Raw genomic sequence first — 22,166 nt, 5'->3', positions numbered from 1 at the left:
TCAGAGGATCTAAAAGCTCATTCACGAGCTCCTCTAGCTGTAATATAATGGCTGCTCGGATCACAGAATCTTGTTTCACATGAGATTGTGTGATTGTTGGCCTATTACAGCCAGTTATATAACAGCGAGTGTCCAGATACATGTGAGATCCTTTCTGCATGCCACACGAGCTGTCCAATGCAGGCTGCTTTCATTTTCATCAGAAAGACAAAATCAACCTTGTACATCATTTCAGCTCATTTCTAGCTGCTACTGTTTCCAGTGGCTCACTGATGATGGATGCACTGATTTCATGGCGGGGACCCTTGGTTACTGATGGTGGCGCTCTGCCAGGAGCAGCAGCTTCCTGAGTTCTGATTGGTGAACGCTGCAGTCTGCTCCGCTAGCATTGGCTACTTGTACATATACACTGGTCTCATTACATTCAAAACTCCACCCTTCTGTAGAAGGAAGGGGGTGGCAGAGGGTGTAGCGTGGGCCATGTTGTCCCTCATTGTTGTCTTACAGGCTGGCTTTCTCTTTAGCTACTTTGTTGTTTCTAAGCTGCAGTGGCATTGTTTCTGCATTTACTTGGATGTAGCTCAGGAGGTCGAGCAGGTCATCTACTAATCACAAGCTTGGTGGGTGTCCGGTCTGCATGTCAGATATCCTTAGCAACATACTCATACCATGTTGCTCTCTGAAGCAGAATGTAGAACAGAATGCCTTTTACTGTCACTATACACACAGTGAGATACAGAGCAGCTCCTACTCAGTGCAGACATATGAACAGTATTCAAAATTTTAAGTGTACGAATATACAAATCAGGAGAAATAAATAAATAGTCTTATATGTTTACAGTGTGGTTTATTGCACAGTGGTGATGGTAGTTTAGAATATGAACGTGTGCTTATGATAGAAAGCACTTCAGTAAAGAAAGTGCTCGTATGAATGGCTGGGTGTTGTATAAAGTGCTATATAAGAATGCCCAGAGAATACAGCAGGTCCTAGAACTGACTGAATATATTAAAGCTGTTGAATACTGCTGTATGTGGACAGGGTAGGGTCTGCCTTACGATGAGGCACTGATGGGCGCTGACATGAGAACGAAGCGGTCCTTACATGCACCTCTAGCCTGCACGTACCGCTGTCTGTCAGACAACGCTCAGGGCAAAGGGCCAACTGGCGCCTGGTACCCAAACACTTTGTTAAAGCCGCTTGATAACGCTGATGAATGAGCGCTCTCTCTAACTGATGCCTGTGAGGACTAGTGCACGCTGACACCGCTTTCAAACAGGACCTGTTCTTTCGGCGGATGCTCTGAGGTGAGCGGGTGAGTGATCGTCGGCATCACACGAGCTGCTCACGCACACATTCAGCGCCATTTGCAGACAGGTACACCTACCGCCCCTTTTATTGTCCCCACGCTCAGCGCCGGGCTGTAGTGTTGACTGAGTCACGGCAGCAAAATGCAGGAAAACAGGTCAGAAAAACAGTGTTAGTGGAGTTTGGATGATTTCTGCATGGTAGAAGGTCGTGTCTGATGATAAAGCGATGATGTAACAGCATGAGCGGATGCACTGCTTCTTTATCTGTGACCACCGCAATCCGCACATTCGTGTTACACAACCAGCGCACCAAGAGTTGCTTCTGTTTCATGCTTTCATACACTATGAACATGAACAGCACCGCGCTCTGGTACCCAGGCCTGCAGCGCTCACAGCAGAGCGCACCATCATCATCATCATCATCATCATGAGGACTGGACTCTTTAATTATTGTCCGGTGAGACGGAGAAAAGTTCTTCACTTCAGTTCAAGCGCAGCAGAAGAAAGCAACGAGGTGTGGATGCTCTCGGTGGTTTCATAGCACTGCTGTCTGCTACGTGCTGCCAGATTGATTATTGTCACAGCACATCAGACACATCTCACTGCTACCTCATATTCATTCAATTGTTCCAAGTCAGACACTAAAATGAGGCATTTCAGCAGGCAAACGACGGAATAAACACTATACACATCCGCAGACTGTTTTTATTGTATCTCTCCGCAGTTTTGATGCGTTATATACGCCTTCAAATATTTCACTGTCAAAGAAGCAAAGTGTGACTGTTGAACCTGTTCAACTGCTCGTTATCACAAATATCTAACTCAGCTGTTCAATGCGTAGACATGTTCAAACTGAGCGTCAGTATCGTGGTGCCAACAGTAACTCAGATAACACTCATAATAACCACGGTGCGCGCAAAGCTTCAAACCGGGATGCAGATGGGTGACAGCAGCAGAGGCCTGCACAAGGTGCTGATCTAAGACCGGAGAGCCGAGCTCACGAAGCTGGACGACAGGAGACTAGAAACAGATTTCATTCTGTGACCACCAGTGTTGGTCAAGTTACTTGAAAAAAGTAATTAGTTACTTATTACTGATTACTTCTCCAAAAAAGTAATGCTGTTACATTACTGATTACTTATTTTCAAACGTAATTAGTTACTTAGTTGTTTTTTAAAAAACATGATTTACAACCTGCATATGTAATAAAGTAACAGACCTTTCAGCCCTATTCTACTTTTTCTGCATGATCCATCATATGAAACTGAATCAAATGAAAAAGTCTCGTTTTAAAACTTGTTTTTTATGAGTTTTAATCTTTTAACTTTATGCACATTGCATCAAGCAAATATTAAATTATATGCAGCAGTCTTTGACTGGAAGAAATGTGTTTAACATTTAAACCTATGTTCTGCATATTCCAGCAGATAAAATAAAATCATGTTTTGTGTTTACACTCTTTCAAATAGATGCAAGTAAAACACAGCAGAAAATAAATAAAATCACAGATTCAGCAGCACCGAGTCCTGTTGCTCTTAAATCTATTGTCAGCTGTTTAGCAGGAGTGGAGCGGGTGGAGGTTTGCCCACAGCGGTCATGTCAGTGGGGGGATCCGGGGGTTTCTCTGTGAATGTCACATTCCCGTGGCAGCGTGCTCGCTGCTCGCTCAGATTTGAAGTTTAATTTTTTGCTGTAGAAAGAAGTTTTCTTCCCACGCAGAGTGAACAGCGGACGCTAATGTTTTTGTTACTTTTTACAGAATTAAACTCAAAGTAATGTGATTACTTCCACGCTTTAAACACTGCATGGTCGTACTCTCTCCATCACTCCATATTATCCGTTGTTGATCTGCACACGTCTGTCGCTGCCATGGGCGTCACACGCTCGTACATCATTGTCATGAGACACTCACACAAACAAAATCACAGTTTAGTAACGTTGTAACGCAGCGTGCTTACGGGAATGTAACAAACAGATCGAATGTATCCACCTAAGCGTAGGAAGGTTCTTCTGACTGGCTCGTTTTCAAACTTGTCCCGCCTTCCTGTGCACCTCGAGCACTTCTGATGAGATCTTGTCTCTGTAGGACTTTTGTTGTTTTATTCGTTAATGAAAGTTTTGCTACATTTCATCATAGTTTCTTTTCCTTCAATTATTAGTGTTTATTTAATTATTGTGCTGTTTTCATCAGAAAGAAAGGTCATTGATAAAAATGATCGTTAACTAACTGAACGATGGTCCCTACCTGCCCAGTCCTCAGATGCTCAGTACGTCAGAGCTGTGTGTGCTGACTGCCTCCATTGTTGTCACTGATGCCTGCTGATTCAGTGTGACCCCATACTGCCCTCTCCTCACACAGATGCTGTGCATGGATTCACGTGTTTTTGTGTTTCAGGACTTGTTTTTTCTTTGCTGGATAACGATGAATCCTTGCCACAGGTTCATCTGGGTCAGGTCGAATTCCATTTTTTTTCTCTCCCCAAACATGGTGGCACTGTGTAGATGATGAGTGTGTGAGGAGGGAGGCTCATGCAGTAGTTACTGATTAACATCAGCATCCTCTGTGCTCCACATCTGCACACTGCACGCTTTAATCCCACCCAGATTATTTTAAAGCCGCTTTTAGCGCTTAAGCTCAATTCTAGCGCTCTGACACAGGCTACCATGCAGTCAGAAATACAGATACACTTAAGTACGTTTTACTCTTTGCTGAAAATGTTTCGACCTAACCGGTGAACCAGGCCTTCCTTTCAGCCTAAACCTTAGCATCTCTTTTAAACTGCTTGGTCTGTCACTGACCTAATTTGAACCTAGAAATCCACCTCATGATATGGATGTGTCACTGTGATTGTCAGTATTGGTACTGGGCCAGTATTTGCCCAAACACAGGCCACATCCTTTAAAATCTGTGTCTATATCAGTACTTTCAGACAAGATCAAAGACACCATTATATAGTTTGACTTTGCACTATATAAAGCATTTCTACCACTTCTTGGCTCTGTGATCTCACTACACTCTGACTCATTTAACCCCTCCTCCACTTGCCCGTCTGGCCCTCAGAGTTTTTTCCAGCTTGGAGGAAGATGCTGATCTTTTCCTCCAATAAATATTACCTTGAAGTTATACAGGTGCTTAATGTGACATTTACTTATTATGTTACAAATGGCAGTTTGCTGATTGTGTAAACGGCACGTTATGAAGTTCCTAAGACAAAAACAGTCCATCACATAGTGGCGCTCTACAGCACAGCGACTGCGGGCTGTGACGAGCATTAGACACAGAGGCTGAGCAGGTTATTGTAACATAATATCAGTAACACTGTGACTGTTACTCCGCACCTCAAACTGAGAAGACAGAGAAGTGCCTTCAAGGATCAAACCACTGAAACCATTTAAACATCATAATGGTGCTAACTGGTGCTAACTGGGCCTTCTGAAAATTGTAAATGTAAAAAGTAAATGTTCATGCTTTAAGACATTCTTCCATTATGTTTCAGCAGCAGTCACTTGTGATCTCTCATGTGTTGCTTTTTTAGAATGCCAAATATGTCTCATGTCACAAATGTATCTCTTTTTTTATCGTAGTAAATTTTATTTATACTGTTTCAGTATTATTCTAGTTAGTTGATGGTGTTTTAGTCCCAGAGTCGGCGATTATGTGAAAACTTATAAACTAAGGACAAAAATCTGTGGTCTGTGGTATGTCTAAAGCATAAACTGTACATAAAAGATGGACATAGCCACTGTGATGTCACCCATTTGTTTAGCGAGGTGTGAAGTGCTGTGTTTCTGAGACACTCGGGGACAGTGCTTCCCTGTTAAAGGGTAGGGTCACTCTACAAAGCATAGTCTTTATTCATTTATATATTTTTTTTGTTTTTTGACCATATTTTTCTAAATAAACATCATTTTCTGTTCAATATTCTAAATCGTGGAGTCTTTTTTTCAGGCTGCACCTTATTCATTTTTCCCATACTTGACTAATTCACCTTTAAACTGAACTGAGTTGCCGAATTTCGGTTAATAGCTCTTTGGGAATCCCCTTGTTATGTTTTGTTTGCCAAACTGGGTTATCTTTGGCATTTTTCAAAGAAGCACAGAAATGAGAAAAGGTCTGTGTGTTTTTTTTGCTGCTGGTAACATAGAGCCTAAAGATACCGTTTGCGTTGTTTGCTGAGTTATGTGTTAGACACATCACAGGTTCATCCTTTCAGTTCGGCGTGTTTTTTATGCTTGACTGATTCATAGGTCAACAAAACAAAACAATATTCTTCTGGCGATGGTGATGTGTTCAGGGACTGGACTGAAAATGAGTTAAAAACACAGCCAATGTCCAAAGAAACACCGAAAGGCTTTCATTAAGAACAACAGCTCAACTCTGCTGAAAGAAATGCGAGAGTGTTTCTCTTCTTCACTTCCTGATATGCTCAGTGTGTTTGGCAACATCATTTCACACACAGCAACACAAATTAAATCTGCATACTTTTTCTTTATCACACCAAACTGCCCATGTGCTCGCTGAACTGTAAAATACAGAGTTTAGTTCTCATCACACTCGTCAGTGTACCTGGAGCTGTGGCACTCTGTCCTGTCAGCACTCGTGCAGCTACGCCCGTGTCCACTCAGCACTGTGGGCTGCCAGCAGCTTCTGGAACTTCATGTGCTAGTCGCGTTGGCTTTCCACCTTTAATCTATGAGCATACCTTAAAATAGTATCAGGGACCGTAAGCGTATCCAAACACTGAGGCTGTATAGCAACTGGAAATTCAGTGCATTCAAAAATGTATTTATGTCTTTTTGCAATGGTTGCAGTTGTACTTTTTTTGTATATGTTTTCACATCAACTCAATAATGTCAGTTTTCAATTATACATGAGAATCAGTACAGTCACTGTGAGAATATATAATTAGAATAGTTTTAAATGCTGAGTCAGTCAGCTGTGAAATAATACTACACATCAAAGAGTTTTAATGCTTAATGCACGTTTCCTGCTTTGCCATTAAGCCAGTCATGTCACCACCAGTGCCAGAAGGTCAGCTGCAAGGTCATCAACTGAAGCCCTAAATCTGTCGTGGCTCAGGCCAGACCCTGTTTGGGCTCTGATTCAACCAATCAGCCAGTACCACCCTCCGCTTGTTTATGTGTGCATGTGTGATTGGTTCACCTGAATTTCTTTATTTTATTGAAACACAAACTGTTTGGTATTTTTGTAATGACCCTGATGACGGCCACAAGCCGAAATGCATTGGTCAGCTGACAAAGTTGTTCCCTCGTGCTTTAAGTGTCGCTGGAGTCTTCACGCCACCACATCAACTGGAGGTCGCCATCCGTGGATGTTTTGCCCCCTATCCCAGTACATCTCCCAGTGGGGGACAGTGGCACACCGGGGATGTCTCTGTGGCACCCCCAGCAGCTGCCTTTACTGTGGTGTTGCCCACTAACTGACATCCTTCCACCAGAGCCAAAGCCAAAAACTTGCTTTCTCAGCCTCCTCTCCTAATGCCTTGATGGCTTTCTGCAGGTTTGGGCCCATCACTCATGAAGTAGCTGGACAGCTGCTTTGCCCACTATGTCCTGACACCCAATCTCCACTGGGTAAATCCTGGCTTTGCAGCCAGCCTCTTGCCTGGCCTCTGGGCTCTGCCAGTTCAGCCGTCTCTATCTGCGGAGAGTGGTTGTTATATCTCTTGGGAAGACGAGCTTCTCCCTGAGGTTCACCAAATATCTGCCAGTCTTTCCCAGCTGACAGCATTCCTCCTCTGTTCAGGGGCTTGGGATGTGCTGCCAGCTTGAACAGACCTTACCAGAAAACGTCTCACTGACTCTGATGTATGCCATCACACTACACATCTTGAGGACTTCCTGACTTCCTTGCCACCCGAAGCATCCCTGGGACAGTGCCATCTTTTCTCCTTTTCATTGTTGCATCCTTTTGTTATGAAGACATGCAGACTTGCCATGCTGTCCTGCCTACAGGACACCAGCTGCCATAGTAGGCACTACTAAACAGGCAGGGCTATGGAAGGGAATTGTAGGCAGCACTTATGAGAAACCTGAGCTTATTGTCTGGCATCCTTCAGATATCTGCTCATCTGAGGCACCTGTTAAAAGTGGTGTCCCATCATGTCCAGGAGCCCTGGCACCTCTTACCTTTATAAAGAAGCACTCCTTCTCCACCCTGAGGACTTCATCCACCACAATATCGCATTGAGTTTAAAATCTTGCTACTCACTTTTAAAATCCTGAATAATATAGCGCCCAGTTACCTCACTGACCTCCTCAATCTGTACGCTCCTCGTCGTGCATTAAGATCATCAGGTTAATTACTCCTGGCCCAACCTAAGTTTTGTTAAAATCTCCCAGTTCTTTTAATCTTTGGGCTGAAGGAAGGACAATACTCGGTGTATAAATGCTCAATCAACAATATTTTATTTCCATATAATTCAACACTTAAGAGCATAAGAACCATCATGATGGGGAGACCTGCCTGCAGAGGGTCACAGCAAGTCTCAAAATGGTGACGGGTTACTCAGCCTTTTATAGCCTCTAGTGGCCCCCACCTAGTCGTAAAAGCCTAAACATTCACATGTTTTCTCTCTTACGGCGCCTAAGTTATGACCTCGGCTCCCTGTCTTTCTGCTCTCTGTAAAGGTGGGGGTATGGAATGTGGTCTTTTCTCTTCTATTATCGGCACAAGGTCTTCTGCACACAACATTCTCTTCATGATTCAGCAGTATGAAATGTCAAGAAACAGTGTAACACATTCAACAGTGTCGAGTAATACAGGTCAATCCAATAGATCTAATGATTTTCACACTCTTTTAAGTCAGAAGTATAATGCAAACTAAAACTACATACTGATCACACACTCTATATTAAGGGGTATAATATGATCTACAGCAGTATCATAATTCAACTACTTTGATTACAGATATAAGGTAACATATGATAACAGAATAATCTCACAGTTTAGACTGAAGACCAGAGGCGATCGTGCCTTTGCTTCAGCTGCACCCAACCTTTGGAACAGCCTCCCTGCTTCTATTCATGCCTTGGGCTCTATCCAATCCTGTAAATCTAGATTGAAAGCATACTTATTTAATCTGGCTTTCCTGACCAGTTAATACCCTTTTGAAACTTTTTACTAAATTTATTATTTTATTATAAATTTTACTGCTTTTTTTATCTTCTTAGTAGATACTTTGTATTAGGGCTGCTCGATTATGGCAAAAATGATAATCACGATTATTTTCACTGAAATTGAGATCTCGATTATTTGACGATATTTATTTAACAATAACAATGTATTGAATAATGACTTTAAAGATTGTCAAAAAATAATATAAAATAGTGTGCAAATACTGATTACAGTGCAAATGTTTGCAATATAAAAATAAATGAAAATGTAAACATCTATGTTTAGTGAACTTCAAAATACTGCACAATATTTGATCCACGTCTGACTCCATGAACCCATAATGTTTCCACCAATGTTCCCTCTAATGTTTCATGTGTCTGAGCGAACACACAAACTCCCTGAGCGTCCCTTGGACCACTGTGAGCGACATCAGACGTGTGCACTGTGGTCACGCCAGCATCTAATCCATCCAAGTTACATGGTTTATTAAAATAATCAAATTACAGCATTTACATTTATGTTAGACTACTTTTAATTAACTGCTTTAGCCCACTTACAATGAAAATTTAAAAAATCCTGTTCATGACCTGTGTAGTATGTTAACACTATTGGAAGTAAAAATAACTTGAACTCCAATTTTGAAAACACAACTTTCTTTCTTTTCTTTTTTTTCATAAAGCTCTGACTTGTATTATGAGTCTGTGGTCTGGGAGAGAGTCTGTAACTCTCTGTCTGCAAAATACAGCATATAATGACCAATGTTGGGCAATTAATTATATAGTTAGTTCTTCAAAAAAGTAACTCAGTTTGGCAAACAACAAAGTTTTTTGCAGCTATTTTTTTTTTTTATGCAGCCAAGGCGTTTTTAAATAAACATTTCAAACTATTTACAGAACAATCAGCTGTTCTGCATCAAATCTGATGCCACACAAATTATTTGTGCCACTCCAAAAAATAATTTCTGTCCACTATGAGATAAAGGAGAACAACAGCCTGATACCTGCAGGCCTGACAACAGGAGATGTATCACTGCTGTAACACCTGTAACATTCAGCAGCCGCCTCATTGTTCTGACACACACAACAAAACTATTGACTACACCACACACTAACTACACACTAACTACACACTAACTACACACTAACTACACAAGATTTGCGCTAAACGTCTCAAATCTCTCACATCTCAGAACACCGCCGTCACTCCTAAAACTTCCCCCCCGTTTCTTAACAACTAGATGCCACGTTGCCATATCATTTTTTGATTGGTCGACACGGTACTTTTTTCAACCAATAGGAAAGGGTGGGGGGTTTGGTTTTGGAGAGTGCTTTCCAGCGTTTTCCTTATAAAACGCCGTTTTTACCGTTTCTTCCCGCAGTAAATATAAACAACGACAGTATTCAGGAAGAAAACCAAACATTGCAGATATTTTTATCATAACTCTGGTTTTACGTGGCCGATCAACACAATTTAAAAACTGGTATAAAGTCCACACTTTTCCCGTCAATTGTTCCGTCTGTCCTGCTCACATCTCCAATGGTTGGACACGCTGTCATTAATGTGGCTTCACTGCACATCAGCCACACGCTTTGCCAGCTAAAACACCGGTGTCGGCACATAAGGACGCTGTCATAGCCTGTCAGCGACGTTGATTGGCTGCGTATATACGAATGTGAATCGCATCATTGGCTGGACTATGGGATAAGGTGGCATCGTTCTAATCCCATACAGGAGCAGCCAGTCACTTACTGACTAACACTGCAAAACAGAATTGTTAAAGTTTTAATTTTAATTTCAATTCAGGTTAGATTTTTTTTGTGCGCAACGCAGATTTTCTGTGCGCAGAGACCGTGCCAGCAGTGCGCAACTGCGCACGTGCGCAGCTTAGAGGGAACATTGGTTTCCACACCACTGAAGTCGTTTTACCTCTTTTCAACCAACGGCATTCTTTCTTCAGCAGCCATTATCCTCTCCTCTACAAATAACTTCTGCTTAGCTTTCCGAGCTTCCCTCGGGTCCTCTTAATTGTTGTGACGTGTGTTCGAAACGCAGAGAGGTGCGCTCGATTTGCCACACAGAGCAGCGCGAGAGTAAAGCACGAGGGAGGTGCTAATAATCGGCTCAGTCATTTTTAATGATCGTTGAAAACCCAGATCGTAATCGAGATTAAAATTCGATTAATTGAGCAGCCCTACTTTGTATTCACGATCTGACCTTCCTTCTGTATTGAGGTTTGACCTATTTTACTCAATTCTTCTGGTCTATTAGTGCCTCCATTCTGTCTGTGCTAGTACCCGATCTGTACCCTGTTATTGACTTATGTTGTTTCTCCGTATTACTGTGAAGCACTTTGGTGTGCCTTCGGGTTTTTAAATGTGCTATATAAATAAAACTGTATTGTACTATATTGTACCACCATGGTCCCCTTCTGTTTCTTGCTGACTTGGTGCTTTAATCTTATTAATTCACCATTTTATCTTCTGGTCAGAAAGTCAAGTCATTGAATGATGTGGTTTATGACCAAATAGCAGTAAAACACAGTACAGAGATGATAATGCACAACCAACGTTGTTTATCCATGGATGTAAATATATTTTCTCCAGTTGCCTGCTGAAACCTGGTCACTAACTTTTTACTTTTTTACATAAAGATTCTGGTTAGTCACTTAGGTGGGTTAGCTTCCAGTGACTTGGAAGTGTTTGTCCTGGTATTAAGCCAGGAAAGGATTCTCACCATCCACCTTATGTGCCTGTAGGTGTTACAAGCTGTCTGTCCTCATTTTAACTGACAAATTGATATAGTAGAGACTAATATTCCTGTTATGACAGCAGAGGCCAGTGCATGAAAATGGACCAAAATGCAGACAGAGGCAAACTGGTAGGTTTTATTTACAAAGACACAAGATAAACACTTAAGCACAGGAAACATGAAATGAGAATCTAACAGGAGTCCGAAGCAGTCACGGCTCGTGGGTCGGGGATAGAGGTCACTGAAACAGAGGGAGAGAAATGTCAGTGGAATGCTGAGTGAGGTGACGGGGCGATAAGGCAACTGAATGGCTTTCCAGTGGCTCACTTGCTTGCAGGTGGAGCATGACATGATGGGGAAATGGAATGGTCTGCCATGAGAATTTGGCGGCGTGAACCCGGTCCAGAATCGTGGAACTGCAGGTAAATAGCCCTGATTCGCAAGACCAGTACCCAGATCAGGTTCAATGTCCAGTACCCGCGAATGGCGTCCTCCACATCCCAGGCAATGAACCCAATCTTGCTTGTAGCGGGGAGAATGGTTGGGAGCTCAGAGCGATTGTGTCGGTGGTGAACTGGTGAGATAATGCATTGGGTTTGATGCTCCGTGAACGTGGATGGTAGGAAATAAAAAAGTTAAACCTGGCAAAAACAGTGACCAGCGTGCCTGTCGTGCACTCAGTCTCTTAGCTGTCCTCAGGTAAGTTAGGTTTTCATGATCTAGCAAATGGCTGCTCGGCTGCCTCCAACAGATGTCGCCATTCTTTCAGAGCGAGCTTTACTGCTAACAACTCCCTGTCACCCACCCTCTAACCCACATGGCTTCAGTTTAGCTTTGGGACTAGAACACTGGGATAAGACGGCACCGTCCCTGTGTCTGGGGGGTCTACCTCTGCAATGAAGGGTTTGTCTGTGGGTGGATCAACACTGGTGCCGTAGTGAACAGATGTTTTAGTCTGGAGAAAGCAGCGTTGGCTTCAGGTGACCAGGTGAATGGAATTTTAGTGGATGTGAGCTGTGTTAGTGTTGAGGCTACCCGACTGCAGGTAAACCATCTGTAGAAGTTGTCAAACCCCAAGAACTGTTGGAGATGGGGGTGTCGGACACTCTGTGACTATAGCCGAATCCGCCTTCACCTGCCCCCCTGCCAGGGTGTAGCCAAGAAAACAGATGGTGAAAGATGAGAGAAAGATGGTGAGTGAAACACATTTTTCTGCTTTGATGTACAGTTTGTTTTCCAGGAGGAGCTGGATGTGGGTTTGTTGTTCTTCAAGAGTCTTGGAAAAAATCAGAATGTCATCTAGGTAAACAAACACGAACCTGTCCACAAAATCCCTGAGAACATCAGTTACCAAAGCTTGAAAAATGGCTGGGGTTGGCTAGCCCAATCGGCATCACCAGGTATTCAAAGTGGTGTACTGAATGCGGTTTTCCATTCATCTCTTTGTCGGATGCATTGCGGAGGTCGAGTTTGGTAAAAATAGTAGCTCCGTGAAGAGTGTCAAACATGGAGTTTATCAAAGGCAGTGGATACTTGTCTTTGATTGTGATGTCATTCAGGTCCTGATAATCTATGCACGGGCAGTTTTGTCATTTTTCTCCACAAAAAAAACCCAACTGCGGAAGCCCACGCATTTTTCCATGGCCGCTTGTTCGGGTCGGGACACATTGCAGAGGCGTCTGGTGGAGAGCGAAGCTCCAAGGAAGAGTTCAATTGTGCAATCGTACGGTCTGTGAGGTGGGAATGAGAGGGCCGTGGTTTTACTGAAAACTTCTTGAAGGTGGCTGAGGGGTGTTTTTGCACTAACTTTCTTTTGGAACTCAGGTTCCATTTGAACTTGCAACCTGTTGAGTGGGGCAACAGACAGAGGCCCGAGTAAATAATGTGTCTGAACAAGAGATGTAGTTTGTATCTAAAGTTTGTTTAATCACATGAGGTCAGCAGTGCTAAAGTATCAATGAAGCAGCAATGCCTGTGGAAAGTCTGAAGGGGCTTCACACACCAATCACTCATGTAAAAACAACCTAGTCTTCTGTTTCATAATAAATTATATGTTCAGCATGATTCAATGACTTCTCATCTCTTAATAATGGATAGGGAGCCCATGTCAGTCAGCCATCACTGTAGCGTTTAGATTAGGGAGTAATCACCTGTCTCCGGCGGAAGGCTGTAAAGGTTGGCTCTTGGAGTTTTTTTTTTCTACATTGCTCTCTCTATATGTTTATCTGTTCCATCTATGATACGATTGTTGTTGCTACAGCAACAACATTTCTGACTGTAGTGCATCATCAGTGTTCAGCTGATGGTCATGCAGCAACCCACCTTCTCTGGTGTAATTCCCATAGGACTACATTAATCCCAAACCGAGCTCTGGATGGGATCACTGTGACAGGCAGACAGGAAAACGAGTGTTCTGCCAGAAGTGTGACACGTCCCGAAGTCACCAACGGGTTTCATGTTGCCATTAGCACCATCTGAAAGTGAGAGTGTAGCTTTCACCCCTTTAGTGCCAGTGTGGCATCTTAAATGATGATAACGTGATGTAACGCTTGTAATAATGTAAGGTCAGATGTTTTTGTTGTCTCTCTATGATCGGGGTTCATTTTACATGCTTTCTAAGTAATCAAACGCTGGGATTCAAATGTAGTCAGTTTGAAAGCCAAAGCACAACCAGTATGTTCTAGCCATTTTGTAACACTCATTGAATAAATTTCTGATTAATTCAGCATCCTGCCATCCTGGTAACCATCCCACAAACATTTCATTGCACAGGAACTGTGATAACTGCTGATAATTATTTACTCTTTCTTTCCTGTTGTTCATTAATTTCTTCCTCCAAATCATTTACAATACACCAGGAAGACTGCTCAAATAAATCCTAACATTAATTAATGTTCAGATTTTACAAATTCCATTTTTAGCAGTAAAGTACAGAAATGAGAGACAATTCCATTCTGTTTTTTGTGCAACAGAATTAATTAGACTTGCACTTAGAAATATCCTGTCTCAGAGTGACGCTGAAAAACTAGTTCATGCATTTATTACTTCCAGGCTGGACTACTGTCATTCATTATTATCAGGAATAACTGAAAAGTCTTCAGCTGATCCAAAATGCTGCAGCAAGAGTCCTGACAGGGACTAGAAAGAGAGAGCATATTTCTCCTGTTTTGGCTTCCCTTCATTGGCTTCCTGTTAAATCCCGAATTCAAAATCCTGCTCCTCACATACAAGGTCTTAAATAATCAGGCCCCATCTTATCTTAATGACCTTGTAGTACCATATCACCCTATTAGAGCACTTCGCTCTCGCACTGCAGGCCTACTTGTTGTTCCTAGAGTATTTAAAAGTAGAATGGGAGGCAGAGCCTTCAGTTTTCAGGCCCCTCTTCTGTGGAACCAGCTTCCAGTTTGGATTCAGGAGACAGACACTATCTCTACTTTCAAGATTAGGCTTCAAACTTTCCTTTTTGCTAAAGCAATATAAACCACCTTAAGGCAACTGTTGTTCTGGAATGGCACTCTGTAAAGAGAACTGAATTGACATTAGTGTATTTGTGTATTTGCTGGTTTTTGATCTGTTCTGTTGCAGAAAAGTTTGAAAGGTTTGACCTCTGAGAAAACATTTCTCTTATCAGTCTGACTGTAAATTGGTAATGCTGTTATGATGGACTGATGCGTGATGGTAAAGGTATCATTTTTTTTAAACTGCACTAAGCCAATCTGCTTGTGATTTAATTTTTATTTTATGATCTACCTCCACAGCTGTTGACATGACAACAGACGAGGCAGAAAGTCACCAGAAAAAGCCGAGGCAGCAGGAGGAAGCTGGCCAGGGTGCCAGACCTCCCACTCCAGAGGACGACCAGCTCCGACCTCAAAACCACAACTCTGCTGGCCGCGGTCTCACACGCCTCTTTTCCTCCCTCCTGAAAAGGCGTTCACAGTGTGAGAGCGAGGGTGGAGAAAAGGAGGACAAGGAGGAAGAAGCTAAAGCACCCATCGCTGACCCCGAACCTGAACTAAAAACAGAGGGCGAGGTCGCCCTTGACCAGCACTCAGTAAGCAGCGCTGAGGCTCAGGTCAGCCTGTGTTGGTGGCTGTGTTTATACAGTTAGGTCTTAGATGTGATATGTAAGGAAATGTGTCATGGATCGTGTAAAGTATTTATTGTAGGATGCCTCAACTTTTACATTACTGAGCAAATCATTTTCCAAACCTGAGAGTCTTGACTGTAGATGGTGCATGAAGCCTCCTCCCTGCTCAGGCTACAAGAGAAACATTACAAAGGTGGTTTTGGGCTCCTTCAGGTGTAGCCCGGTTCACCTCTGATCACCTCTGACTACACTGTGACTTTTTTAAGATCCTCCGTGTGCTATACAGTGGCTTACAAAAGTATTCGGCCCCCTTGAACTTTTCCACATTTTGTCACATTACAGCCACAAACATGAATCAATGTTATTGGAATTCCAGGTGAAAGACCAATACAAAGTGGTGTACACGTGAGAAGTGGAACGAAAATCATACATGATTCCAAACATTTTTTACAAATAAATAACTGCAAAGTGGGGTGTGTGTAATTATTCAGCCCCCTGAGTCAATACTTTGTAGAACCACCTTTTGCTGCAGTTACAGCTGCCAGTCTTTTAGGGTATGTCTCTACCAGCTTTGCACATCTACAGACTGAAATCCTTGCCCATTCTTCTTTGCAAAACAGCTCCAGCTCAGTCAGATTAGATGGACAGCGTTTGTGAACAGCAGTTTTCAGATCTTGCCACAGATTCTCGATTGGATTTAGATCTGGACTTTGACTGGGCCATTCTAACACATGGATATGTTTTGTTTTAAACCATTCCATTGTTGCCCTGGCTTTATGTTTAGGGTCGTTGTCCTGCTGGAAGGTGAACCTCCGCCCCAGTCTCAAGTCTTTTGCAGACTCCAAGAGGTTTTCTTCCAAGATTGCCCTGTATTTGGCTCCATCCATCTTCCCATCAACTCTGACCAGCTTCCCTGTCCCTGCTGAAGAGAAGCACCCCAGAGCATGATGCTGCCACCACCATATTTGACAGTGGGGATGGTGTGTTCAGAGTGATGTGCAGTGTTAGTTTTCCACCACACATAGCGTTTTGCATTTTGGCCAAAAAGTTCCATTTTGGTCTCATCTGACCAGAGCACCTTCTTCCACATGTTTGCTGTGTTCCCACATGGCTTGTGGCAAACTGCAAATGGGACTTCTTATGGTTTTCTGTTAACAATGGCTTTCTTCTTGCCACTCTTCCATAAAGGCCAACTTTGTGCAGTGCACGACTAATAGTTGTCCTATGGACAGATTCCCCCACCTGAGCTGTAGATCTCTGCAGCTCATCCAGAGTCACCATGGGCCTCTTGGCTGCATTTCTGATCAGCGCTCTCCTTGTTCGGCCTGTGAGTTTAGATGGACGGCCTTGTCTTGGTAGGTTTACAGTTGTGCCATACTCCTTCCATTTCTGAATGATGGCTTGAACAGTGCTCCGTGGGATGTTCAAGGCTTGGGAAATCTTTTTGTAGCCTGAGCCTGCTTTAAATTTCTCAATAACTTTATCCCTGACCTGTCTGGTGTCTAAATCCAATCGAGAATCTGTGGCAAGATCTGAAAACTGCTGTTCACAAACGCTGTCCATCTAATCTGACTGAGCTGGAGCTGTTTTGCAAAGAAGAATGGGCAAGGATTTCAGTCTGTAGATGTGCAAAGCTGGTAGAGACATACCCTAAAAGACTGGCAGCTGTAACTGCAGCAAAAGGTGGTTCTAAAAGTATTGACTCAGGGGCTGAATAATTACGCACACCCCACTTTGCAGTTCTTTATTTGTAAAAAATGTTTGGAATGATGTATGATTTTCGTTCCACTTCTCACGTGTACACCACTTTGTATTGGTCTTTCACCTGGAATTCCAATAACATTGATTCATGTTTGTGGCTGTAATGTGACAAAATGTGGAAAAGTTCAAGGGGGCCGAATACTTTTGCAAGCCACTGTATGTTCACATAGTTTACACTGTGACACCTCAGATATGTGGATGATCTCACAGTTTTTGCTGAACTGTAATTCTTGACATGCACATCTCCATCAAAACTTCACCACAGCACGATGTGCATCCTTTTCATAGCTCTGACAGCAGGTGCATCCATCCTCTCAGTTTATACACAGTAACTGTTGTTTTTCAGTATGAACTGCTCAGTTTCACCCGTGATGCCATTAAATCCAAACAAGGTTGTCACCTGGTATTCAGATTAGGATTATGAATTGCACTTTAGTCTTTTTGTAAAGACACTGATGTTTTTAGGCATATAAATATATCAGTTACTTCATGACTGCATCATCATCAAAGTGTCTCTGTCAGGCTACCCAGGTAGAGAAGAAAGAGACTGACGAGGACAAGGTTGGAAAAGAGAAGGAGAAACACGAGGACAAGGAAGGGGAGGTTACCTTGGAGAAAGAAGAGGAGAAGGACAAAGAGAAGAAGGAGGAGGAGGAGGAGTCTGGCCCTGAAGAGGGCAGTAGGGGAGAAAAGGAAGAGAAAACAGCAGAGGAAGAAGCCAAAGCTTCCAGAGTGTCACGCCGACCCAAGACCATGCAGATCAAAGTCACACTGCTGGACGACACTCTGTATGAGTGCGAGCTGGACGTAAGTTCACACACACACACACACACACACACACACACACACAGTTGGCAATAACCCAATTCCTTAGTTATTTTATAAACTTTTTATTCTTGATTAAGGTGGAATTTTTGCTAGTGTAGGGCTGCATTGTTTACACATGGGACCAGCTGATGGCGCTCACTGCCCGTGCCACTGAAACAGACACTATGTAGAATACCTCTATTATCATCAAGCCAGCAGACAAAGGTGGTGTAGCTGCCATACTTAGTGGTAACCATCACTCATAGTGGTATCAGACCAGTCCAGGAGAAGCTGGAGTCCCTGTCGAGTCCCTGCTGGACTTTGAACTGCTGTCTGAGTTTCTCCACTGCTTATTTCTGACCAACATCCTGCGTGTGATATCAGGTGTGTTACATTAGCAGGTAAATCTTTGATCTAATGTCTGCTCCATTTGTTTGTGCGTGCACACTTATACATCTTTGTGAGGACCAAATATTGGAGTGTTACTATACCTGTGGGGACCAACATCCCCGCAAAATGTGCTTTTAGTGTCAGGGTTACAGTTGGGTTATGGTTAGGCTCAGGGTGAGGCATTCATTTTTGATGCATTACGTCAGTGAGATGTCCTCACTAAGATATAAAAAGCAAGTGTGTGTGTTTGTGTGTGTTTGTGTTAGAAACACGCTAAAGGCCAGGAGCTGTTCATGAAAGTGTGTGACCACCTGAACCTGCTGGAAAAAGACTACTACGGCCTGGCAATCTGGGAAACTCCCACTATGAAGGTGAGCTGCAGTGTAACGGTCAGTATCCGTCCAACAATCCCAGCCTCCCTGTTCCATTAGGAGATATCATTCACATGCCATTGTACCTGATAATTAGACTGACCCTTTGCCCTGTTATGGAAAGAGTTGATGGTTCGATATCACTAAAGCTTAAACTGCATATATTTTCTTGATTAGACTTGGATGGACCTGACCAAAGAGATCCGCAGGCAGGTACAAGGTGAGCTCAACTCTTCCACAAAGAAAACTTGTGTTCGTCTCACAAACAGTGAGGCTCACTCACAAACAGTAATTGCTGTGAGTTGGTAGATTAGGTGCTCTCTGTCCTCATGTTTTCATAAACTTTATCTTCAGTCACAGTGAGTATCTGAGGAGAAACATTTGTATTTTTAACGTCACTGTTTTGTCTCCACACGGACACTGTAGTTTCACTTTCAGTCAGCCTTTCTCTTGCTTTTTTACTTTGACCACTGCACTTCAAGACAAATGTGTGTCCTTATAAAGAGAAGCATGAGTGTGGCAGTATGCAGATTGCAAGTAAAACTCACGAGCCTGTAGATTTAGAATGATTTAGATTCATTACTAAAATTAGCCAAGTTTCATAAACCCAATGGTAGACTTGCGTGAGCATTAATAATTGTGTGCAGGGAAATAAAGATTTTTGCACACATATTAATGAATTACTCAGACCAGTCTGGGTAATTGTTTAATCACTCCTTCCTTTCTTTCTCAAGGTGCCAATTATAATTTCACTTTCAATGTAAAATTCTATCCACCGGACCCAGCCCAGCTATCAGAAGACATCACCAGGTACAGTATATATCCCAGTACACCTGTCTCCCACTAGTGAAAATAGTTTTATTGTATCACATAGTGGACGGGGTGTGTAGTCCATGTGTGTGTTTTTAGTTCCCAGAAGGATGAAAATCCGTCCAGTTTAGCAGCTGGAGGCTCTCAGAGCTTTCTGTGGCATTTAAGATGTTTTCAGTCAGTCAGATGGTGACACAGATGAATCCAAGCTACATGTCTGTTTCTAACCTGTGGAGCCTCCGTGTTTCCTTTCAGTATCATTTAACCTTCTCCAAATTGACATTGGTTATGTATTATTTCAGTAGGAGAAGCAATTTTTCCCGGGAACAACCTGACCAGCCTCTGTGAGTCAGAGCGGGATCAAATATACCTTTCGTGTGTTCATTAGTGAGCATGCGAGTTTAGCTCTGAATCTGGTTTCCACCATCGTTTTCTGGGGCTTTAACACATCTCACAGTACGACTGTATTAATCCAGGTCATTTACCATCTATCTATAATTAATGTGAGAACTGCATGTGCATTGCAGATACTATCTTTGTCTCCAACTGCGAAAGGACATCCTCCAGGGCCGCCTTCCCTGCTCCTTCGTTACTTTGGCTCTGCTGGGCTCCTATGCTTTGCAGTCAGAACTTGGTGAATATGACCCCGAGGTGCACGGCAGTGAATATGCTAAAGAAATGAAAATGGCCCAAGGTCAAACCAAGGAGCTGGAGGACAAAATGATGGAGCTGCACCGCACATACAGGTCAGTCGCCCAGTGGAAATCTTATTTCATTAGCTAGTTGTAGATCCATCCATCTTCTTCCACTTACCCAGGGCGACCACATTCTCACTGAGATCACAGTGGATGATGGTGGATTTGAACCCAGGACATTCTTGCAGTGAGGCAACAGTGCTAACCCCTGGGCCACTGTGTTCCCACTTATTGCAGAGAATTTATGTAAAGTTCACGAGTTGCTGCATTGCTGAGTTCACCAGTGCTTTCTTTCCTTCTCAGGATGCACCAAACTGTAGCTCATAATATTGTAGCAATTTCTTGGATGAGTTTTTTCTGTTTCCACAGTTTAAGTACGGCCTGTTTCACCTGCATGGAGAGCTCCTTTGACCACATGTTGTCTGTTCACAGCAAAATCTTCCAAATGCAAGCACCACACCTCAAATCAACTCCAGGCCTTTTATCTGCTTAATTGAAATGACATAACGAAGGAATCGCCCACACCTGCACACAAAGTAGCCTTTCAGTCAACTATACAATTACTTTTGGTGGGTGGCACATATTAAGGAGCTGAAGCTTGTAAACCCTTCATCCAATTTGGATGTGAATACCTTCAAATGAAAGCTAAGAGTCTGCACATTATGTCCACGTCCAGATAAAAAGCTTGTCAGTATCTCAGGTTTGCACAAAACCGCTGATCGATCACAGGCGATAGTGATGTCAGCATCACTGACATGAGCACGCATCAAGACATAACTTTATTTGCAGACAGTGAAGTTAAGCTAACAAACATTAGAAATAATTGAGCAGTCAAATTGATTGCACGGTTGATTAGCCGTTCTTGCCTTTGTCTTGCTTCGTCATAAATCCTTGAACTTGTGTGACCTTCATATAAAACTTGTTTCTAAAGTGAAACATGTAGTAAAGCAGCTTACACCATTACACATTTAACATCTAAGTGTGGATTTAATCAGTGTCACAGAAGCTAAAGATTTTGGATTTCTTTGGGGTGCCAGATCCATGAGCCCAGCGCAAGCAGATCTGATGTTCCTGGAGAATGCCAAGAAACTTTCCATGTATGGAGTGGACCTCCACCAGGCCAAGGTGAGCATACACATCCTCAGCTGCTCTTATTATTCCTTATAAACTATTCTTAACTGCTCCAATCACTAATTAGTAAGTAGTGATTCACCCTTGTTTTCCATGCTAACTTTGGAAGTAGGTAGTTCACATACTTCACAGAGAGCTTGTCCTCTTACATGCTGGTGTGAATGTGGTGCTCCTTGTAAGAAAACTATTTGATATGTGGCGTCTGTGCAGTGTGACAGTGTGCACATCAGAAATAAGGTCATTCTCCTCACATCAGAGCAGGGATTAAAAATAAATATAGGAGAGCACTTTGAAGATGATACTGCCCCCCTGTGGATGCTTGGGAGCAGCACAGGTAGGTTGCACAACCAGTCAGAAAAGAGCTTAACAGCCCAGATGAACTAAATGTGCATCATAACTAGGTGTACTGATCCAAGGAGCATCCTTTAGACTACTGCACGCTGACTGGGCTGGAACGATGTTTAGTATCTCCTGTTTATTTATTTATTTGTGTACACTGCTTTAGGAGTTATTTCTTTCATTCTGAATATCTGTTAGGATCTGGATGGAGTTGACATCATACTGGGAGTTTGTGCCAGTGGTCTGATGGTTTACAAAGATAAACTGAGGATCAACCGTTTCCCCTGGCCCAAAGTCCTTAAAGTCTCATACAAACGAAGCAGCTTCTTCATTAAAATAAGACCATCTGAGGTAAACCACCACAAAAACTTCCTTTTTGTTTTTCACTGACGTCCTTCTAAGGTCTGTTAGTCTTGTTCACAGCAGGTTTGTGTCTGTTCTAACAGGTGGAACATTATGAGAGTGCCATTGGATTCAAGCTTCCCAACTACAAGGCAGCCAAAAAGCTGTGGAAAGTGTGTGTCGAACATCACACCTTCTTCAGGTGTTGTATTCTCATCGTGCTGCGTTTCAGA

General features: G+C 42.8%; 1 protein-coding gene across 5 annotated transcripts in view; it reads left to right on the top strand.

The window, feature by feature from the left end:
* The first annotated feature begins 1,183 nt into the window (after positions 1–1,183).
* epb41a (erythrocyte membrane protein band 4.1a) overlaps positions 1,184–22,166 on the top strand; it is a 53,524-nt gene continuing 32,541 nt past the window's right edge. For all 5 annotated transcript variants that reach the window (XM_031744931.2, XM_039605922.1, XM_039605921.1 and 2 more), the window contains exons 1-10: positions 1,184–1,313; positions 14,956–15,272; positions 17,571–17,855; positions 18,512–18,616; positions 18,794–18,836; positions 19,351–19,426; positions 19,954–20,172; positions 21,159–21,246; positions 21,790–21,942; positions 22,038–22,135. In XM_031744931.2, coding sequence (XP_031600791.2) covers positions 14,964–15,272; positions 17,571–17,855; positions 18,512–18,616; positions 18,794–18,836; positions 19,351–19,426; positions 19,954–20,172; positions 21,159–21,246; positions 21,790–21,942; positions 22,038–22,135 — 1,376 coding nt within the window. In that variant the 5' untranslated portion in view covers positions 1,184–1,313; positions 14,956–14,963. The remainder of the gene's footprint in view (positions 1,314–14,955; positions 15,273–17,570; positions 17,856–18,511; positions 18,617–18,793; positions 18,837–19,350; positions 19,427–19,953; positions 20,173–21,158; positions 21,247–21,789; positions 21,943–22,037; positions 22,136–22,166) is intronic.

Source organism: Oreochromis aureus, linkage group 22 (genome assembly GCF_013358895.1).
Source record: "Oreochromis aureus strain Israel breed Guangdong linkage group 22, ZZ_aureus, whole genome shotgun sequence".
Classification (NCBI taxonomy): domain Eukaryota; kingdom Metazoa; phylum Chordata; class Actinopteri; order Cichliformes; family Cichlidae; genus Oreochromis; species Oreochromis aureus.
Note: the sequence above shows the minus strand (reverse complement) of the source record. Positions and strands in the feature narration are given on the sequence as shown.